Source organism: Hypanus sabinus, chromosome 24, assembly GCF_030144855.1.
Source record: "Hypanus sabinus isolate sHypSab1 chromosome 24, sHypSab1.hap1, whole genome shotgun sequence".
In the NCBI taxonomy this organism is placed as follows: Eukaryota; Metazoa; Chordata; class Chondrichthyes; order Myliobatiformes; family Dasyatidae; genus Hypanus; species Hypanus sabinus.
Genome location: NC_082729.1, coordinates 25,352,168 through 25,374,724, shown reverse-complemented (window position 1 = coordinate 25,374,724; position 22,557 = coordinate 25,352,168). Strand labels below are relative to the sequence as shown.

At 44.1% G+C, this 22,557-nt stretch overlaps 1 protein-coding gene across 1 annotated transcript; it reads right to left on the bottom strand.

Moving 5' to 3' along the window:
* Positions 1 to 415: 415 nt before the first annotated feature.
* On the bottom strand, positions 416 to 1,291 carry LOC132380710 (C3a anaphylatoxin chemotactic receptor-like). The gene has a single exon (XM_059949698.1). It carries the CDS (start codon positions 1,289 to 1,291, stop codon positions 416 to 418), a length of 876 nt encoding a protein of 291 aa, XP_059805681.1.
* Positions 1,292 to 22,557: the final 21,266 nt, after the last annotated feature.

Sequence of the window (22,557 nt, the reverse complement as noted above, 5' to 3'; positions counted from 1 at the left end):
GAGGTTTAGAAGATCATAAAAGGCATGGATGTTCAGTATGATTCCCAGGGTTGAAATGTCTGACACCAAAGGACGTGCATTTAACTTGAGAGGGCGTCATTCCAATGGAGATGCGATGGGAAAGTTACTGCACAGACGGTGGTGTGTGCCTGCTATACGCCGCCTGGAATGGTGGTAAGTGTAAATAGGTTAGAGACCTTTAAGAGATGATTAGACAGGTAGAATCAGCATAAAGGAAGGATATCTCCATTGTGCAGGCAGAGGGTATTTGGTTAATTGGCCATTTATTGATTGTTCTGAGAGATTATAATAAGAGTACAGGAAAGTCTCCACTGCCGACCACAATTGCATCCGACTGTCCACTGCGTCTGTAGTCAGGGGATATCGGTCGAATGTCTGGCCTCGAGGAACTCCCTCAGACATTCGTACTTAAGGTGAGGTTGGGGGTCTGAGACTGGGTCTCCAATTCTGGCCTCTGCTCGGCAAAGGCCAGACGGAGCGAAGAGAGGATGGAGCCCCTGAAGACCTTGTGGAATTCACGGCCAGCGAAGACATAGAGAAGGGGGTTGAGAGCGCTGTTGAAGGAGGTCAGGGCTACAGTGAATAATGACCAGTCCTGGGAAATCGGTGTGGTGAATGCCGATAGGAGGTCGCACACAGCGTTGGGGATCCAACTGATCATAAAGGCCACGACCACGGTGATGATGAGGCGGACAGGCTTCTTAGATTTTGCGAACCTGTTCCCTTGCAGTTTCGAACCTATGAGGAAGTAGCAGGTGATCATAATTAAAAAGGGGAGGCCGAAGGTAAAAACAAACCAAAATGGCTCCAAGACCATCGATTCCTCCTTCAAATCCGGAAGCAGGAGAACGGGCAGGCACATGACGAAGGCCAGGATCCAGACTCCGAAGCAGGACGCACGAATCCACCTGAGGCTCAGATGTTGCTGGAACCACGTGGGCCGAGTAATAGCCAGGCAGCGGCAGATGCTGATCAGACATAACAGATACGTGCTGGCGGATGCGTCGAGAAACATCAAGATTCCAACAAACTTACAGGAAAAGTAGGCGTTGTACCCGGAGTGTGTCAGGGAGATGTTGGTCATGAGGAAAGGAAGGGTCAGGCAATCGATCAGGTCAGTCAGAGCCAAAGTCAGGAAACACTCCGTGTGGACATTAGTCTTCATCTTGAAGCCAATCACCCAGATGACTGCGCCGTTACCCGAGACCCCCAGTAGGAAGTTGAGGGTGAAGATGACCATTGACGTGACGGAAGCTGCTCCCCACTCCATGTTTCCAACGGCTGTGGAATTCCCAGCGAGCGTCAAATTGCAAACTTGTTCAGATAAGAACATTGTGTGATCTGGTGGGGAAGATATTGTGGAAGTGAGAATGATATAGAATGGAGAGGCGGCGAATTCGGGAGGCATGCCGAGAGTGAAGAGGGTACGAGAGGAAGTGGAGTAATGATTGGGAGTAACACGGTACAAAAACGTGACACACGCAAAGGCAGTGAAGGCGGCGAGAGTCTGCTGAGAGATCAGAGTCGTCTCGCATTCCAAGTCAATGGACCCTGACCGGAACGTCCCCGATCTGTCAAAGACCATGTGATGTATGACCGATCATTAGCTTACCCACATTAGACAAGTCACGCGCGGCCGATCTCCATTAAGGGAATGCACCCGAACACTGCCTTTATGTGTTATGTTCAGCCAGCCGAGAAACCACGGCTGACAATCCCTTAGAAGAACATTCAACTGGATTCGAAAGATCAAGCCGCTACCAGCACTAATTCTAGCTGCCGTGAACTTGCGGGATACCCGCGGGAACTTCGCTTTCCTCCCACATTCCAAAAACGCTTTGGCCCTTAGGATAATTGACCAGTGTAAACATTTCTGTTGTTATGCTCGGGTTAACCAGGTGGTTTGATGGGCAGTACGTCTCGTTGGGTTCTTTAGTACTTTAGAAATTTGATGGAATCCACTGTTGCAAAACGATAAGCTTATTTCATAATATGTACGAGTGACGACAGACCTGTTTCCGATATTAGTCTGTGTTGTGCACTGAGACTGGTAAAGGGGCTGAGAGAAGGGAAACAAGTTTGAGAAGAGGGGATTGGAGATGGGAGGAAGCGGGAAGAAACAGAATATTATTTTGCAATAATGAATAAACTAAATGTTTGGAATCAAATGATTCCAAACTGGTGTCTCAGGTCCGCGCGTGTTTGTAAACGCGTCAGCACCCGCTCACAACACCGACCCTGGCACACCTTCTCTGGTACCTGTCCCACATCCCGCCCGTGGCGCTTCACCTTCGCCCTTCCCAGCATCCTTTGCTTCCGCCCGACACTTTCCGGTCTATGCTGATAAATCCAGTACAGTGGAAAGGTCGAAGCCGCCCTCACTACCGAACTGGGCCCAGGGCGTTTGCAAAGTCCGGCAAGCACACAAAAGAATCCAGCACAGGAAAACTTCACAACATTGTAACGAACCAATTAAATTAGTCATCACATGGTGTACGTAAATAATGGCGTCTGCCATATGGACACAATGTCCATATCCCTGACATTCATGTTCGCATCCAACAGGCTCTCATCAATCTCAATGTATCTGCCTCCATCACCACTCTTTCAGCGTATTCCAGGCACCCGCCGCTCTCTGTGAAAAATAACTTACCTTCACGTCGCCTTTGATCGTACCCCTCTCACCTTAAATGCACGCTCTCATTTCAACATTGGAAAATAGATACTGCCTGTCTACTCCATCTCTGCCTCTCATAACCTTATAAACGACTTCTAACACTACCAGCATTACTACCATTACCAGCACAATCCATATTACCAGTATTACTATTGCTGTAAGTTCAGTACAGAATCAGATTCTTAGCCTAACAGGCCATGCCTACCATTGTCCTATTCAGTCCAATCTGTCTTGCCTCCCTTTGGAAACGTGACTACGTATGACTCATCTATTCACGTGCAAGCTTAAATACCACTTAAACATACTCGTTGCATATGATGTTTGTCATCTCCACTGGCAGCCACGTTCAAAGTGTCAGTTCATGATGGACGGCATGGTAGCACACTGATAATTACAGACTCTGCTGCAGCGCCTACAAACCGGCTTCATCTCTAGCCTCTGTCTGCAGGGAGTTTAGAATTTGTCCCGCTATCGCGTGCGTTTCTTCTGGGTGCTCCAGTTTCCTCACACATACGATTATAATTCCATAAGATATAGGAGCAGAATTAGTCCATTTAGCTCATTGAATCTGCTCCACCGTATTCCTTTTCAGCCCCAGTCTCTCCCCTTCCCCTTGATTTCGTGTATACCCTGAACAATCAAGATTCTATCTCCTCCGTCTTAAATATACAGAAATTTTACAAATTCACCACTCTCTGGCTATAGAAATTAATCAGAATTCCCTTTCTCAAAGGATGGTCCTCCCTCCCGAGGCGGTGCCGTTTGCTCTTAGCCTCTCACAACATAGGAAACATCTCCTCCACATCGACTGCATCGAAGCCTTTCCACAGTCCACAGGTTTCAACAAAGTCACCTCTCATTCTTCTGAATTTCAGTGAGCAGAAGCCCAGGACCATGAAAAGTTCCTCCTGTGATAAGCCTTTCAAACCCAGAAGTCCTGCTACTCTAGAGGGTTAGTTGATCACATGGGTGTAACTGGGCGGGGAGCTCCCGAAGAGCCGGAGGGGTTTGTTACTGTGGTTGATCTCGAAATCGAATTGACAATTAGCTCAAACTGGTAAAAAAAAACTATCCCTCATATTTGACTTAAATCTCCTTTCTTCAAGATAAATATATGCCTTCCTGTTAATGTTTCTCCTACCATGGGAAAGCGATTCTGTATACACTATCTTTGCATCTGTTATATTAAATAATTTTGTCAGGTCATCGGTCAGCGTCCTTCGAACCCATGGAAAACAAGCACAACCTCTGTAATCTCGGACGTTCTCCTCACTGAACTGCACATTGACAATCCCACTGTCCTACCTTCACTGTATAACTGGGTTATCTCCTGAAAGAACACCCGAAAGTAGGGAGACTAGGTTTCTTCCGCAACACAGCCACGCTGGTGATCCCTGATCAGACGCCACATTTCCAAATTAATATAAATCCCATGGAAATTCGTCTCACCTTTTCCTGGAATCCCCAGCTTCGTCACCGGTCCTTTGCAGTTTTGAATACTTGCACTCAGACGTTAACTTTGACGGTGGGGTTCCTTGGGTGCTCCAGGTACATCAGGGAGTCGTGTCTTGTGGGGAATTTGGATGCTGATTTAGCAATGGTGGTGATCTTAATTCCGAATGAGCCGAAGAGGTGAGTTAGTCCACCTCGGTAGAAACTGTCTGGTTTTGAAGTTCCAGGAAGCTCAATATGAGGAAGTTGTGGTGTTGACATCAGGAGATAATACTCTGCTCAAAGGGTTGAGAAGAAACAACCACTTCCTTTTATTTTTGAGATGTAAAGTAGATAAGGAGGCCACGTGGTTAACTTTGAAGTTAACCCCATCTGATCCATGTGATTTTTCTCCGTTCAGATCTTTGAAGTTCCCCAAAACTTTCTTCCTTGGAATAGTGAATCAAGACACTTCACGCTGGTGTCTTCCACAAAGAATACTGATACAAAATACTTGTTCAGGTGCTCCGCCGTTTCCAGATCCCCCATTAGTACCTCACCAGCACCGTTATACAGTGTTCAATAATATCTCCCTCGCCTCTCTTTAACACATCATGTCTCTAAAGAAACATTTAGTATCCTCTTTAATATTATTGGCTAGCTTAAAATACATTTCCTTTTTCAGGTGTTTATGGACTTTTTAGTTTTTCCAATTAGTTTTTTAAAAATTCGCTAATCCCATGAAATACAGCAATTCTTGTTGTAATATGTAGTCCATGCTTGGGTTTATGTTGGCTCTAACTTATCTTCTTGCGCATTTTGCCTTCAGAATACTTCTTCCTGTTTGCTATCTATACATGCTGCGCTTGAATTGCTTCCAGAAATTCCAGCCATTGCTGCTCTGCCATCGTTCCTTCCAGTGTTCTTTTCCAATCAATTCTCGCCAACTCCACTTTCATGTCTCTAAGTCCTTTATATCCTCTGTAATACTGATACATCTGCGTTTAGCATCGTCTTCTCTGTGTAAATTATTTTATATTATCATTACCTCTGCTTTGGGGGTTTTGCCTTCAGCTTTCCAGTCAATTCCACAGTTACTTCTACCAGGGTTTCTTGCAGTTCCATAGTTCTATCCGCAACGATTTCACTTCATTTGTAGTTTGTTTTATTTTTACCAACAGAGTAACGCACCCCCTCCTGCCTTCCTGCCTGACATTTCGACACATTGTGTATCCTTCGACATTAAGCTCGCAGCTACAATTTTCATTCAGCCACTATTCAGGAATGTCTGCACCATAATACATGCCAATCTGTAACTGTGTTACAATACAAGTTCATCTACCTGATTCCCTATTGTTACGTATTCAGGCAACAATAAATATATGAGTTCGGCAAGGGTTTTTTATAACAAACAACACGTTTATTAAACACAGAAAACAAACCCTCCAAAAGTAAACAAACACCAACGTAACCGGAAATCAACTGCGGTGCGGCAGCTCAAACAGTTCTTAAAGCGATATTGCAAAAACAGTTTTTTAAAGTGGTATTGCCAAAAGTTCGATATGCTCACAGTCCATTTAAAAGGAGAGACTTTATAAGATGAGTTAAATTCTCCTTCACGTCGCTTTGCTTCGCTTCCCGACGTCGAACTTCCCACGAAGAATTTCCGAAACGGAAAGGCTTAAAGGCATTGACCTTTCCTTCTTCAGTATCCTCAATCCTTTCTGGTAAACCCAGGGATTAACACGAGAATAGTCAACGAAAGCCTTCCGTATAAGGATCAAACAGAGGTCGAAACCCGTTTCACCGTAGAAAGCGATTCTCCTCGATCTTTAACTCCCGAACTTCGATCTTCACTCTCCACTGATTTCTCAAACTAGCAGAATCGTAAAGAACCTGCTGGCAATGACCATTTAAACTTTAGGCATTAGATAAAACTTCATCTTTCAACTAAACTGCGTCATCACATTAAATCACGCAGTGGCATGAAGTCAACTTGGCAAATCCAGCCACGAACTGACCCTCCTCACGGGGTGAGGTCTAACTTTTAAAACCTGTAAAAAAAAACATGTCACATGATCTCTACTGGCGGGAAAATGACTTCACTCCAACATCTCAAGAGCATTACCTCAAGTCCAGTATAGCTTCAACCCCCAGTCACGTGACAAGGGCACCACTGTCATGCGTCACGAGTACGTAACACTATGCTGTGTGAATTAAAGTATAATACCTTCAATCCTCTATTCAACTGTTTCGATTCTGTCCGCCTATTACTTTGCGATTCACCGTGTTGACTGAAATATTTCCTGTCATTAGCCTTTCCTTGCTAGGAGCCTCAAAATATATTAGCTCTGTTTGTAAACTAACTGCCTCATATTCAGCACTATCTCTCTTTTCCCCACTGCCCTGCCAAAACCTTTCCGGAACAGCTTCAGCGAACCGGCCCACATAGATATTCAGGTGTAATACGCCCCTTTTGTACAGCCCATACCTTCCACAGAGGAAATCCCGATGTTCTCTAAATCTGAATCCCCGCCTGCTCCCTACACCAGCTCATCAGCTAAATATTTACGTGGGAATTCCTCCCATCCTCACCATCCGGCACATGACAGAAACAGCAATCCAGTGATTACTACCCTGGTGGTTTTAATTCTCAGCTATCTACGGAGCTTCCTAAAATTTGGTCAGTACTTCCTCTACTTGTCTCCTTAGCGCAGGGAACAGCATTCATCAACAAGGTCCTTTGCCGTCCAGGCCATGCTCCCTTCTCTCTGCAACCATCGGACAGGATGCATCAGAGCCTTCCGTAGCGCACCACTGGGTTCAGGAACGGTTATGACCCGTCGAACTTCCCAGGCTGCTGAACCAGAGAAGATAACTTCTACCACCATAACACTGAACAGATCTCACAACCTACTAACTCACTTTCAAGAACTCGATACTCAAGTTGTCAATATTTATTTTTTATTTCTTTGTTGTTATTTTGTTTTCCTTTTTTGTACTTACACAATCTGTCGTCTTTTACACATTGCTTGTTTGTCCGTCTGCATTGGTAAACAGTTTTCCATTGATTGTATGTTGCTTCTTTGTATTTACTGTGAATGGTCTGAATAAAATCTCTCACGGTTGTTTCGGTGACGTGCACTTTGATAATAAATTTACTTTGAGATTTGAACTTGGTAGTTTTCACTCAATTTGATTTTGCCACAGCCGACGGACTGTCCGTGTGTAAGGGTGTCATTCTGGGTTCAGCTGCGCAAACACTGGTGTTCAGAGTCCAATTGCTTGTGACAGGACTGGGAAGCTTTGAAAGAGCTACAGAAGATAACAAAAAGGCAGTACGCCAAGAAGAAATGGGGTACGAAGGTAAACTAGCCAAGAATATAAAGGTTAGTAAAAGCTTCTTTAGGTATGTGAATAGCAAAAAATTAGTTAAGACCACAATTGTGCCATTGAAGACAGAAAAGGGTGAATTTATTATGGGGAACAAGGAAATAGAAGACGAGTTGAACAGGTACTTTGGGTTTGTCATCAATAGGGAAGGCCAAAACAATCCCCCAGATGTAATAGTGGCCAAAGTAACGAGGGTACAGGATGAAGTGAATGTACTTTCCATCAGGCAGGAAACGGTGTTAGATAGACTGTTGAGTCTGAAGGCTGATACGTCCTGGGTACCTGATGGTCTGCATCCCAGGGTACTTAAAGAGGTGGCTCTAGAAATCGTGGACGCATTGGTAATCATTTTCCAATGTTCTATAGATTCACGAACAATTCCTGCTGATTGCAAGTGGTAACGTTATCCCACTTTTCAAGAAAAGAGGGAGAGAGAGAACAGGGAAATATAGAGCGGTTAGCCTGACGTCAGTGGTGGGAAAGATGCTGGAGTTAATTATAAAAGAGGAAATTACGACACATTTGGATAGCAGTAGAAGGATCAGTCCGAGTCAGCATTGATTTATGAAGGGAAAATCTTCTTGACTAAACTTCTGGAGTTTTTTGAGGATGTAACTGTGAAAATGAACAAGGGAGAGCCAGTGGATGTAGTGTACCTAGACTTCCAGAAAGGTTTTGATAAAGTCCCACATAGGAGATTAGTGGGAAAAATTAGAGCACATGGTATTGGGGCCAGAGTACTGATATGGATTGAGAATTGGCTGGCTGACAGGAAACAAAGTGTAGCGATTAACGGGTCCTTTCGGAATGGCAGGCTGTGACCAGTGGGGTACCGCAAGGTTCGGTGCTGGGACCACAGCTGTTTACAATATGTATTAATAATTTAGATGAAGAGATTAAAAGTAACTGATGACAGATGATGACTGATGACAAACTTGCTGATGACACAAAGCTGGGTGGCAGTGTGAAATATCAGGAGGATGTTATGAGAATGTAGGGTGATTTGGACAGGTTGGGTGAGTGGGCAAATATATGGCAGATGCAGTTTAATGTGGATAAATGTGAGGTGATCCACTTTGGTGGCAAGAACAGGAAGGCGGATTACTATCTAAATGGAGTCAAGTTAGGAATGCGGAAAAACAGCGTGATTTAGGCGTTCTTGTAAATCAGTCAATGAAAGAAAGCATGCAGGTACAGCAGGCAGAAAAGGTAATGGCATACTGGCCTTTATAACAAGATGAATTGTGTAGAGGAGTAAGGAGGTCCTCCTGCAGCTGTACAGTTTTCTGCTGAGATCCCACCTGGAGTATTGAGTGCAGTTTTGGTCTCCAAATTTGAGGAAGGACATTCTTGTTGTTACGGGCGTGCAGCGTAGGTTCACAAGGTTAATTCCCGGAATGGCTGGACTGTCATATGTTGAAAGATTGGAGCGACTGGGCTTGTATGCACTGGAATTTAGAAGGCTGAGAGGGGATCTGATTGAAACATATAAGATTCTTAAGGGATTGGACATACTGGAGGCTGCAAGCATGCTCCCGCTAATTGGTAAGCGCAGAACTAGAGGCCAAAGTTTCAGAAACAGGGGTAGGCCATTTGGAACAGAGATGCGGAAAAAAAAATCACCCAGAAAGTGGTGGATATGTGGAATGCTCTGACCCAGAAGGCAGTGGAGGCCAAGTCTCGAGATGCATTAAAGAGAGAGTTAGATAGAGCGTTTATAGATAGCGGGGTCATGGGATATGGGGATATGGGGAGAGGGCAGGAACGGAGTAATATTTGTGTATGATCAGCCACGATCACAGTGAATGGCGATGCTGGCTAGAGGGGCCGAATGGCCTAATCCTGCACCTACTGTCTATTGTCTATTGTCTATTGTCAGCTTAAACGGATTTGGACTAAAATTTAGTTTGACAAATGGGTAAATTCGAGATTACGTTTACAAAATAAATAAAGAATCAGTATCACTGGGTTGTTCCGAATAGAGTCAATGTTTCCACGGAATTCACCAGCATATAAATAAATTGAAAATATTGGCAGGGAAATGGTTAATGGGGTTCTTCCAATTCAGTGCCTGGTTTTCCACTGAGTGAAAGTGTCTGCTGGGTCAAATATCTGACTTATGTACAAAGTGATCGTGCGTTCCATCAGTATTATTGACATCCACTCAGTGGCTGTTTACTTAGGCATCTCCTGTTTCAAAGAATGTTGCTATGAAGTCTATGTTCGTCGTCTTTCGTCATTCCAACTCATCCACTTCAAGGTTCGACGTGCTTTGCGTTCAGAGGTGCTTGTCTATACAACGTTTTCCTACAATTGATTTATTTGACTTACAGTCACCATCCTGACAACTTGAACGAGATTGGCGAGATCTCCAACACATCTCATCAAAAAGGCGTTTTGGTTTTCCGAACTGCCGTTCACTGGACTTCTGTTCTTCATTGTCGCACCATTAGCTGGGAAGTGTCGAGTCTGTTGTGCGTGATATTCCCAGGACATCAGCAGTCTCTGAGTTACTCAAACCACCCCGTCTGGCAACAACGATAATTCCCCGGTGATAGTCACTTAGATCCCATTTCTTCCCCGTTCTCAACTTTGTTCTCTAAAAGTGTTTAAATGGTCACTGGCTGTCTGTACTCCAGAAGCAAGTGAACCAATATTATACACTGATGCAATATGGAATACGGCCTCCCTACCTTTATGCACATCAAGCATCTTCTCCTCTTGTGTTTCCACTTTCAGGTAGATATGAACTTAAATACCTGAGCCAATTCCACATATCATACGCCTATGGTTCACCCATTTAATGCATACGTACCTCTGACAGATTTCCAGACCTTTACATTAAGGGCTTTTGGAACTGCTTTCTATTGGTTTGGAACAGCTTGGAATTCCTTTAACATTATTCTAATTTGCTCTATGATAAGCTCTCACTTTTGTTTTTATGTTGGCCTTGACTTCCCTTTTTAGCCATGGTTTTGTCACCTTGCCTTTAGAACACATTCGTATTTTGCTAAATACATCATTTGCATTATGATAGATTTCAGAAAGGTCAGCCATCCCAGCTCTACCTTCATCTCTGTTAGAGTTTGCGAGAAGTCTTCCCACCTGCCCTGTGGGGCTCTCTACCCCGTCTCTTTGTATATCGGCCGCCTTTAGTTTTTGTGTTCTTTGGGCGAGGTTGCTGTGGAGGGTGGAATAGAGTACGGATCTCTGACTTCTCCCTCACTGCATCCCTCTCTCCTTCGGAACTTTCTCCCAGGCCGGTGTACTTGTACGTTACACTTTCCTATTACCCGAGAACGCTGTCATTCAGGGGCGGTACGGGGCTCTATTCTCACCCTCCACATTGTGTGTGTGTGAGAAGCAATGTGCTAACGGAGCTGACTGGAACGCGTGTGCGTGGGAGATGCGAGGCCCAAAGAATCAGGATTCTGGAGCTGCCTACGCCGCCTTTCTCGTGTTTTGTGAGTCGCTGTTGTTCTGCCCTCACTGGCGGAGTTCCCGTCTCTCTCGAGCTTTTAAACACCTCGGCTGACTCTTAAGATTTCATTTAAGCCCAGAGGAGGAGGATTTACCCCACCGACCGCCGCCTTTTCTTTTATTCACATCATCCCTTCAAAAGGACCAGAAACCCGACTTGGGGTTTAGAGGCCTGTGTGCCTCAATGGCGCAAAGAACTATGTTGGCTGGAGTTACTCCTCAATGCTTAGGGTCCTGATAGGGTTACCCATGTCAAAGAAATCTCGAGATAGATCTCAGACTAAGAGTGATTTATTGGTCCTCCCAACTTCGGAATTCAGCACAGGGCTAACGCTGGCGAGGAAAATAAAACAGTTATGGAAACAGCATGAAGAATCCTTCTGCATCAGAGCGTGATTACCGACCCTGGATGACTAACAGTAGGGAAAACCAAGAGGAATCTACTGAGACGATTACGGGCATTGCCAGTGACAGAGGGCCTTCAATGCTGTCCTAAATGCCAAAGGCGAAACGCAAGTCACTCTGTACAATGCGCTTTCTCGATACCCGAGCAGACTGCTATTCATAGCAGTACAGGGCGGACAAAAAGTTGAATAAAAAAAAAAGAACTGATTTAAAAATATTTGAAGATAAAGACATTTTGACTACATTCCCCCGGCGCCTCCACGGCAATGCAAATGCGTACATTCACGAAGATCGACGGCACTGCTCCCGCCGTGTTTGTGTCTGCCGTCTGTTTTCCCGGCGTGCAGATCTGCCTTTGACCCAACCTGTGCGTCAGCTATTTTATGTCTTCCCGCGCCCGAGGCAGGCGGTCGAGTTGCATAAACCAATGGATAGATATGTAGCCGGTTGTTTCCGTCGGCCAGCGCCTCTTTACGCGCCGTCATATTTGGATTGGAATCGCGGGCGCGATCTTTTAGTGAAGGGGCGGCGGGTATGGGTGGGTCCGGTGGCAGCTTATACCGCTTAGCTGAGGGGTGCTCTTTGGACTTGCCACGGAGGAGCGAAGGGACAGACTGATGAAAGAAGTAATTATTTTAAAAAGCAAAGTCGGGTGGGTCGTGGTTTCATATGTTCGTTGACCCACGTCCTTCCCTGTGCTCCCATACAACGGACGGCAGAGTTTACCCCTGCGTGAAATTGTAACGTGACTTGCTGACATGGGGAATTTTAATGGTGGGTGTTGACATCATAAGAGTCAAACGTATCGAATTGTCTGGCTTATTATTACAGCAATATAGTTGGCATTTGTTGATTCCTGGTAGCATTACTCTGCAAATTACTACAACTTTCAAAATCCATAATTAGTGTGTCAGATAAAAGGAACTAGAGAGATCATGTTCGTTGGCTGCTCAGATGACGGAGAGGAAGAACTGTTTTCTGAATCATTGAGTGCGGAGCTTCAGGCTCCTGTACCGCCTCTCCCGTGGTTGTAACGTGAAAATGGCTTGACCCCGGGTGGTAAGGGTTTTTAATGGTACATGCAGTACTCTTGAAGATATTCTTGGTGCCGGTCGTATTTAGGCCCATGCTGGCGCGGGCTCATTCTGCAAACAGCCGCAGCCACCTTTGAAGTATGCTCGGTTTAAATAATTCAGACGCACATCACTATAGACCCTACAGACGAATTTTCTTGGCATTTGGGACTACTGGTCTTGCCAGTAGGCTGGACTCCAGTTTGGACGGAAAGCCGTCCCTATAAACTAGCACGCTCTCTACTTTGTCCTGGATGGTACAGTATAAGGAATCAGATCGGATTTATAAAACATGTGTGTATCATTTTACCTTCACTTGCGGACCCCAATGCTATTCTTGAAAACTGCTGTGACGTCACACACAGTTGCAACTTCCTTAATTTACTTGCAGTTGAGTGGATTGTGGAATGGAAATTGATTGATCTACAAAGAATTTGATGTCGAGTTAGACAGTGACGCGCCTCTCATGCTGGCACTCCTGTTTTTATTGCATATAAGTCACGATCTTTTAACAGGACACGGTACATGTACTACATTTCTATATTGTCCATAGGAGTATAAAAACGTGAATGAATTTAAACATCATACTTTTATTCAAAACATGTCAGCCAGTATTTTACTAAAACTGCTAAAAATAAGATTCGCGGGTATAGATGTTTTAACGGTGAGTAAAGAAAGATGCAGCCTCTATGCATGAAGTGATAACAAAGGAATCAGCAAAATATATAACTATGCAAATATCTTCGGCGTGCCAGATTGTTTTGAATGCGGTTTTAGATAGCATGGCCTTTAGAGAATTCGAATCGAAATATCGTCGAGGCTGTCTGGGAATTCCTGACATAACCAATGCAAGCTAGACAGCCAAAAGCTGGAGAAGAACGGTAACAAGTTCTCCAAGATGCTCGGAAGGGGCAACGAGCCGATTTTTTTATAAAACTGCACGACAGTGCAAGTCAGAGAATCGTTGTAGCTTTAAAGGTAAAGGGTGGTAACCTCAAATATTAATTTGATTTTGATTATTTTTACTGTTTGCTGCTCTTCATAGCATTATCTTGATATTTAAAAACTCAACACTTTATTATCTTTCAAATCATCTCCACTTTGCAGAATTTTAAAAACACGTTTGAGTATTTCAGAAACTGCTGATTGAATGAGGTTTTCACTTACAACAGTTTCTGGAGTTTACAGAGAAAGGGTTGCTAAAAATATTCTGTTCTGTGGTTGAAACCGTATTTTTTTTAAGTGCGAGCTCGTGGGAAAATCTCTAGTCGCGTTGAAGCTGTCAGGAAGCAGTCAGCACCTCACATAACCACACGTTAGAACAGCGGTTCGCAGAAGAGCATTTCTGAACGCACGGCAGTCGATCCTTTAAGTGGATGGACTACAGCAGCAGTAGACCACACAGGCTTCCTCTCGTAGAGCAAATGAGTTGGCCATTCTGTGTATGTTGGCACAGATAGGGACCTACAAAGAGCTGATGTAGAGAAGAGTGAGATGTTGACCTTTCGGAGATTATCTGTAAAGGGAGAAATAGAGTTAAATGCATTCGGAGGGGTTAATGGTTTCATGCTTCTCAGTAACGTCAAAGAATGTAGACAGTGCACAACCTGAAATCCTTACTCACAGCAGACATCAAAAACAGAGGGAAAAATCCAGAAAGAATGAATGACAGTAAAACGTTCCAACTTTGACGTCATCCCTCCCCTCCCCCACGCACAAATATCGGCCGGCAAAGAATCAACCACCGCAGTCAACAATCAGATAATTAATTGTTATAAAGTGTAGAATTACAATTCTATCCATTATGAGACAGACAGACAGAGAGAGACAGAGAGAGAGAGAGAGAGAGAGAGAGAGAGAGAGAGAGAGAGAGAGAGAGAGAGAGAGAGAGAGAGAGAGAGAGAGAGAGAGAGAGAGAGAGAGAGAGAGAGAGAGAGAGAGAGAGAGAGAGAGCTAGGGATTAAACTAATTTATACTTTGGAACATTTTCTTTGTTCCGAGGGCATTAATTAACAGCGGTTTTAATTCAGAACACTACAAAAGAATTGGGAATAACAGGTACATTGCAGTAGAGCTTTTGCAGGGGGACGGACCCAAATGAAAGATACAGACAGTAAAGTAGCAGGAGCTCGAAAAAATTATCAAGAATGCAAGGGAAATCGTGTAGAAAGGATTGCTCAGAGGGAAATCCTGACGAGAGCAAAGCAGAAGCAGGAAAAAAAAAACGAAGCCAGACACAAACACAGGCCCTGGTCTAGACAGGGAAAGAGGGTCTGGGCAAGGCCTTGGATTTGGAGCACGGGACCTGCACATGGAACTTGGAACTAGGAGCCTAGATGAGGACTGGACTGGAACACGAAAACCTGACTTGGACTGGACGGTGAGGATGAAGATAGCTATTGACGTGAAGTAAGGTGCCCCCCACTCCATCGTGTTTCCATCGGCCATGAAATTGTGGGAGGAGGAATTTCCAACGAGCATCGAACTGGACACGTCGAAACCTGTCACACCACTGGGTTCAGGAACGGTGATGACCCGTCGACGTTCCCAGGCTGCTGAAACAGAGAAGATAACTTCTCCCACCACAACACTGAACAGATCTCACAACCTACAGTCTCACTTTCAAGAACTCGATACTCAAGTTGTCAATATTTATTTTTATTTTTTTGTTGATATTTTGTTTTCCTTTTTTGTATTTACACATTTTGTTGTCTTTTACACATTGCTTGTTTGTCCGTCTGTATTGTTAAACAGTTTTCCATTGATTATATGTTGTTTCTTTGTATTTACTGTGAATGGTCTGAATAAAATCTCTCAGGGTTGCTTCGGTGACGTGCACTTTGATAATACATTTACTTTGAGATTTGAAGTTGGTAGGTTTTACTCAGAAATGATTTTGCCACAGCCGACGGACTGTCCGTGTGTAGGGGTGTAATTGTGGGGTCAGCTGCGCAAACACTGGTGTTCAGAGTCCAATTGCTTGTGACAGGACTGAGAGGCTTTTAAAGAGCTACAGAAGATAACAAAAAAGCAGTACGCCAAGAAGAAATGGGGTACGAAGGTAAACTAGCCAAGAATATAAAGGTGGTTAGTAAAAGCTTCTTTAGGTATGTGATTAGCAAAAATATAGTTAAGACCAAAATTGTGCCATTGAAGACAGAAACGGGTGAATTTATGATGGGAACAAGGAAATGACAGACGTGGTGAACAGGTACTTTGGTTCTGTCTTCACTAGGGAAGGCACAAACAATCCCCCAGATGTAATAGTGGCCAAACTAACTAGGGTACAGGATGATGTGAATGTACTTAATATCAGGCAGGAAACGGTGTTGGATAGACTGTTGTGTCTGAAGGCTGATAAGTCCTCGGGACCTGATGGTCTGCATCCCAGGTTACGTAAAGAGGTGGCTCTAGAAATCGTGGACGCATTGGTAATCATTTTCCAATGTTCTATAGATTCAGGAACACTTCCTGCTGATTGCAGGGAGGTAAAGTTATTCCACTTTTCAAGAAAGGAGGGAGAGAGAGAACAGCGAATTATAGAGCGGTTAGCCTGACGTCAGTGGTGGGAAAGATGCGGGAGTCAATTATAAAAGAGGAAGTTACGACACATTTGGATATCAGTAGAAGGATCAGTCCGAGTCAGCATTGATTTATGAAGGGGAAATCTTCTTGACAATTTTCTGGAGTTTTTTGAGGATGTAACTGTGAAAATGAACAAGGGAGAGCCAGTGGATGTAGTGTACCTGGACTTCCAGAAAGGTTTTGATAATGTCACACATAGGAGATTAGTGGGAAAAATTAGAGCACATGGTATTGGGGCCAGAGTACTGATATGGATTGAGAATTGGCTGGCTGACAGGAAACAAAGAGTAGCGATTAACGGGTCCCTTTCGGAATGGCTGGCTGTGACCGGTGGGGTACCACAAGGTTTGGTGCTGGGGCCACAGCTGTTTACAATATGTATTAATGATTTAGATGAAGGGATTGAAAGTAACATTAGCAAACTTGCTGATGACACAAAGATGGGTGGCAGTGTGAAATATCAGGAGGATGTTATGAGAATGTAGGGTGATTTGGACAGGTTGGGTGAGTGGGGAAATGTATGGCAGATGCAGTTTAATGCGGATAAATGTGAGGTGTTCCACTTTGGTGGCAAGAACTGGAAGGCCGATTACTATCTAAATGGAGTCAAGTTAGGAAAGGGGAAGAACAACGTGATTTAGGTGTTCTTGTAAATCAGTCAATGAAAGAAAGCATGCAGGTACAGCAGGCAGTAAAGCTAATGGCATACTGGCCTTTATAACAAGATGAATTGTGTAGAGGAGTAAGGAGGTCCTCCTGCAGCTGTACAGTTTTCTGTTGAGACCGCACCTAGATTACTGGGTGCATGTTTGGTCTCCAAATTTGAGGAAGGACATTCTTGCTATTGAGGGCGTGCAGCTTAGGTTTACAAGGTTATTTCCCGGAATGGCTGGACTGTTTTATATTGAAAGATTGGAGCGACTGGGCTTTTATACAGTGGAATTTAGAAGGCTGAGAGGGGATCTGATTGAAACATATAAGATTCTTAAGGGACTGGACATACTGGAGGCAGGAAGCATGCTCCCGCTAATGGGTAAGTGCAGAACTAGAGGCCAAAGTTTAAGAATAAGGGGTAGGCCATTTAGAACAGAGATGCGGAAAAAACTTTTTCACCCAGAAAGTGGTGGATATGTTTAATGCTCTGCCCCAGAAGGCAGTGGAGGCCAAGTCTCGGGATGCATTAAAGAGAGAGTTAGATAGAGCTGTTATAGATAGCGGGGTCATGGGATATGGGGACATGGAGAGAGGGCAGGAACGGCGTACTGTTTGTGTACGATCAGCTATGATCACAGTGAATTGCGATGCAGGCTACAGCGGCCGAATGGCCTAATCCTGCACCTACTGTCTATTGTCTATTGTGTATTGACAGCTTAAACGGATTTGGACTAAAATTTAGTTTGACTCAAGGGTAAATTCGAGATGACGTTTACAAAATAAATAAATAATCCGTATCACTGGATTGTCCCGAATATAGTCAATGTTTCCACGGAACTCACCAGCTTCTAAATAAATTGAAAATATTGGCAGGAAAATTGTTAATGGGGTTCATCCTTTTCAGGGTCTGGTTTTCCACTGTGTGAATATGTCTGCTGGGTCAAATATCTGACATATGTACAAAGAGAACGTGCGGACCATCAGTATTATTGACATGCACTCAGTGGCTGTTTAATTAGGTATCTCCTGTTTCAGAGAATGTTTCTATGAAGTCTATGTTCGTCGTCCTTCGTCATTGCAACCCATCCACTTCAAGGTTCAACGTGCTTTGCGTCCAGAGGTGCTTGTCTATACAACGTTTTCCTACAATTGTTTTATTTGACTTACAGTCACCATCCTGACAACTTGAATGAGATTGGCGAGATCTCCCGACACATCTCATCAAAAAGGCGTTTTGGTTTACCAAACTGCCGTTCACTGGACTTCTGTTCTTCATTGTCGCACCATCAGCTGGGAAGTGTCGAGTCTGTTGTGCGTGATATTCCCAGGACATCAGCAGACTCTGAGTTACTCAAACCACCCGTTTGGCAACAAATATAATTCCCCGGTGAAAGTCACTTAGATCCCATTTCTTCCCCGTTCTCAACTTTGTTCTCTAAAAGTGTTTAAATGGTCACTGGGTGTCTGTACTCCAAAAGCAAGTGAACCAATATTATACACTGATGCAATATGGAATATGGCCTCCCGACCTTTATGCACTACAAGCATCTTCTCCTCTTGTGTTGCCACTTTCAGGTAGATATGAACTTAAATACCTGAGCTACTTCCACGTATCATAATCCTATGGTCCACCCATTTACTGCATACGTGCATCGTCCAGATCTCCAGACTTTTACATGAATGACTTTTGGAACTGCTTTCTGTTGGTTTGGAACAGCTTTCGAAATCTTTTAACATTATTCTTATTTTCTCTATGATAAGCCCTCGCTTTGGTTTTTATGTTGGCCTTGACTTCCCTTTTTAGCCATGGTTTTGTCACGTTGCCTTTAGAACACATCCGTATTTTGCTACATACATCATTTGTCTTCTGATAGATTCCAGAAATGTCAGCCATCCCTGCTCTACCTTCATCTCTGTTAGAGTTTGCGAAATGTCTTCCCACCTGCCCTGTGGGGCTCTCCACCCCGTCTACTTTGTATATCGGCCGCCTTTAGTTTTTGTTTTCCTTGGGCGAGGTTGCTGTGGAGGGTGGAATAGACCTCTGACTTCTCCCTTACTGCATCCCTCTCTCCTTCGGAACTTTCTTCCAGGCCGGTGTTCTTGTACGTTACACTTCCCTGTTACCCGAGAACGCTGTCATTCAGGGGCGTAACGGGGCTCTATTCTCACCCTCCACACTGGGTGTGTGTGAGAAGCAAAGTACTACCGTAGCTGACTGGAACTCGTGTGTGTGTGGGAGATGCGAGGCCCAAAGCATCAGGATTCTGGAGCTGCCTACGCCGCCTTTCTCGTGTTTTGTGAGTCGCTGTTGTTCTGCCCTCACTGGCGGAGTTCCCGTTTCTCTCGAGCTTTTAAACAGCTCGGCTGACTCTTAAGATTTCATTTAAGCCCAGTGGAGGAGGATTTACCCCACCGACCGCCGCCTTTTCTTTTAGTCTCATCATCCCTTCAAAAGGACCAGAAACCCGACGTGAGGTTTAAAGGCTTGTGTGCCTCAATGACGCAATAAACTATGCTGGCTGGAGTTAGGCCTCAATGCTTAGGGTCCTGTCAGGGTCACCCATGTCAAAGAAATCTCGAGTTAGATCTCAGACTAAGAGTGATTCATTGGTACTCCCAACTTCGGAATTCAGCACAGGGCTAAAGCTGGCGAGTAAAATAAAACAGTTATGGAAACAACAATGAACAATCCTTCTACATCAGAGCGGGATTACCCACCCTGGATGACTAACAGTAGGGAAAACCAAGAGGAATAAAGGCAGAGGGCCTTCAATGCTGCCCTAAATGCCAAAGGCGAAACGCCAGTGTCTCTTTACAATGCGCTTTCTTGTTAACCAACCATGCTGCTATTCATAGCAGTACAGGGCGGACAAAAAGTTGAATAAAATAAAGAACTAATTGAAAAATATTTGAGGATATAGACATTTTAACTACATTCCTCCGGCGCCTCCACGGCAATGCAAATGCGTACATTCACGAAGATCGACGCCACTGCTCCCGCCGTGTTTGTGTCTGCCGTCTGTTTTCCCGGCGTGCGGATCTACCTTTGCCCAACCTGTGCGTCAGCTATTTTATGTCTTCCCGCGCCCCGAGGCAGGCGGTCGAGTTGCATAAACCAATGGATAGAAATGTAGCCCGTTGTTTCCGTCGGCCAGCGCCACTTTACCCGCCGTCATATTTGGATTGGAATCCCGGGCGCGAGCTTTTAGTGAAGGGGTGGCGGGTATGGGTGGGTACGGTGGCGGCTTTTACCGCTTAGCTGAGGGGTGCTCTTTGGACTTGCCACGGAGGAGCGAAGGGACAGACTGATGGAAGAAGAAATTATTTTAAAAAGCAAAGTCGGGTGGGTCGTTATTTCAGATGTTCGTTGAACCACGTCCTTCCCTGTGCTCCCCTACAACGGACGGCAGAATTTGCCCCTGCGTGGAATTGTAACGTGACTTGCTGACATGGGGAATTTTAATGGTGGGTGTTGTCACCAGAAGAGTCAAACGTCTCGACTTGTCTGGCTTATTATTACCGCAATATATTTGGCATTTGTTGATTCGTGCTGGCATTACTCTGCAAATTACTACAACTTACAAAATCCATCATTAGTGTATCAAATAAAAGTAACTAGAGATATCATGTTCGTTGGCTGCTCAGATGACGGAGAGGAAGAATTGTTTTCTGAATCATTGAGTGCGGATCTTAAGGCCTCTTACCGCCTCTCCCGTGGTTGAAGCGTGAAAATGGTTTGACCCCGGGTGGTCAGGGTTTTGAATGATGCATGCAGTACTCTTGAAGATATTCTTGGTGGCGGTCGTATTTAGGCCCATGTTGGTGCGGGCTCATTCTGCAAACAGCCGCAGCCACCTTTGAAGTAAGCTCGGTTTAAAGAATTCAGACCCACATCACCCTAGACCCTGCAGACGAATTTTCTTGGCATTTGGGACTACTGGTTTTGCCAGTAGGCTGGACTCCAGTTTGGACGGAAAGCCGTCCCTATAAACTAGCACGCTCTCTACTTTGTCCTGGATGGTACAGTATAAGGAATCAGATCGGATTTATAAAACATGTGTATATCGTTTTACCTTCACTTGCGTATCCCAATGTTATTCTTGAAAACTGCTGTGACTTCACACACAATTGCAACTTTCTTAATTTACTTGCAGTTGACTGGATTGTGGAATGGAAATTGATTGATCTCCAAAGAATATGATGTTGTGTTAGACAGTCACGCGCCTGTCATGCTGGCACTCCTGTTTTTATTGCATATAAGTCACGAACTTTTAACAGGACACGGTACATGTACTACATTTCTATATTGTCCATTGGAGTATAAACACGTGAATGAATATAAACATTATACTTTTATTCAAAATGTGTCAACCAGTATTTAATTAAAACTGCTAAAAATAAGAGTCGCGGGTATAGATGTTTCAACGGTGAATAAAGAAAGATGCAGCCTCTATGAATGAAGTGATAACAAAGGAATCAGCAAAATATATAACTATGCAAATATCTTCGGCGTGCCAGATTGTTTTGTATGTGGTTTCAGATAGCATGGCCTTTAGAGAATTCGAATCGAAACATAGTCGAGGCTGTCTGGGAATTCCTGGCATAACCAATGCAGGCTAGATAGCCAAAAGCTGGAGAAGAACTGTAACAAGTTCTCCAAGATGCTCGGAAGGAACAACGAGCCGATTTTTTCATAAAACTGCACGACAGTGCAAGTAAGAGAATCGTTGTAGCTTTAAAAGTAAAGGGTGGTAACCTCAAATATTAATTTGATTTTGACTACTTTTACTGTTTGCTGCTCTTCATAGCATTATCTTGATATTTAAAAACTCAACACATTATTATCTTTCAAATCATCTCCACTTTGCAGGATTTTAAAAACACGTTTGAGTATTTCAGAAACTGCTGATTGAATCAGGTTTTCACTTACAACAGTTTCTGGAGTTTACAGAGAAATGGTTGATAAAAATATTCTGTTCTGTGGTTGAAACCGTTTTTTTTACAGTGAGAGGTCGTGGGAAATGTCTAGTCGCGTTGAAGCTGTCAGGAAGCAGACAGCACCTCACTTAACCACACGTTAGAACAGCGGTTCGCAGAAGAGCATTTCTGAACGCACGACAGTCGATCCTTTAAGTGGATGGACTACAGCAGCAGTAGACCACACAGGCTTCCTCTCGTAGAGCAAATGAGTTGGCCATTCTGTGTATGTTGGCACAGATAGGGACCTACAAAGAGCTGATGTAGAGAAGAGTGAGATGTTGACCTTTCGGAGATTATCTGTAAAGGGAGAAATAGAGTTAAATGCATTCGGAGGGGTTAATGGTTTCATGCTTCTCAGTAACGTCAAAGAATGTAGACAGTGCACAACCTGAAATCCTTACTCATAGCAGACATCAAAAACAGAGGGAAAAATCCAGAAAGAATGAATGACAGTAAAACGTTCCAACTTTGACGTCATCCCTCCCCTCCCCCACGCACAAATATCGGCCGGCAAAGAATCAACCACCGCAGTCAACAATCAGATAATTAATTGTTATAAAGTGTAGAATTACAATTCTATCTATTATGAGACAGACAGAGAGAGAGAGAGAGAGAGAGAGAGAGAGAGAGAGAGAGAGAGAGAGAGAGAGAGAGAGAGAGAGAGAGAGAGAGAGAGAGAGAGAGATTAAACTAATTTATACTTTGCAACATTTATTTTGTTCCGAGGACATTAACTAACAGCGGTTTTAATTCAGAACACTACAACAGAATGGGGAACCTCAGGGAGATTGCAGTAGAACCTTTGCAGGGGAACGGACCCAAATGCAAGACACAGACATTAAAGTAGCAGGAGCTCGA

Excerpts from the sequence above, each read along its gene's own strand:
- LOC132380710 (XM_059949698.1), bottom strand. The coding sequence starts at position 1,291 with ATGGAGTGGGGAGCAGCTTCCGTCACGTCAATGGTCATCTTCACCCTC.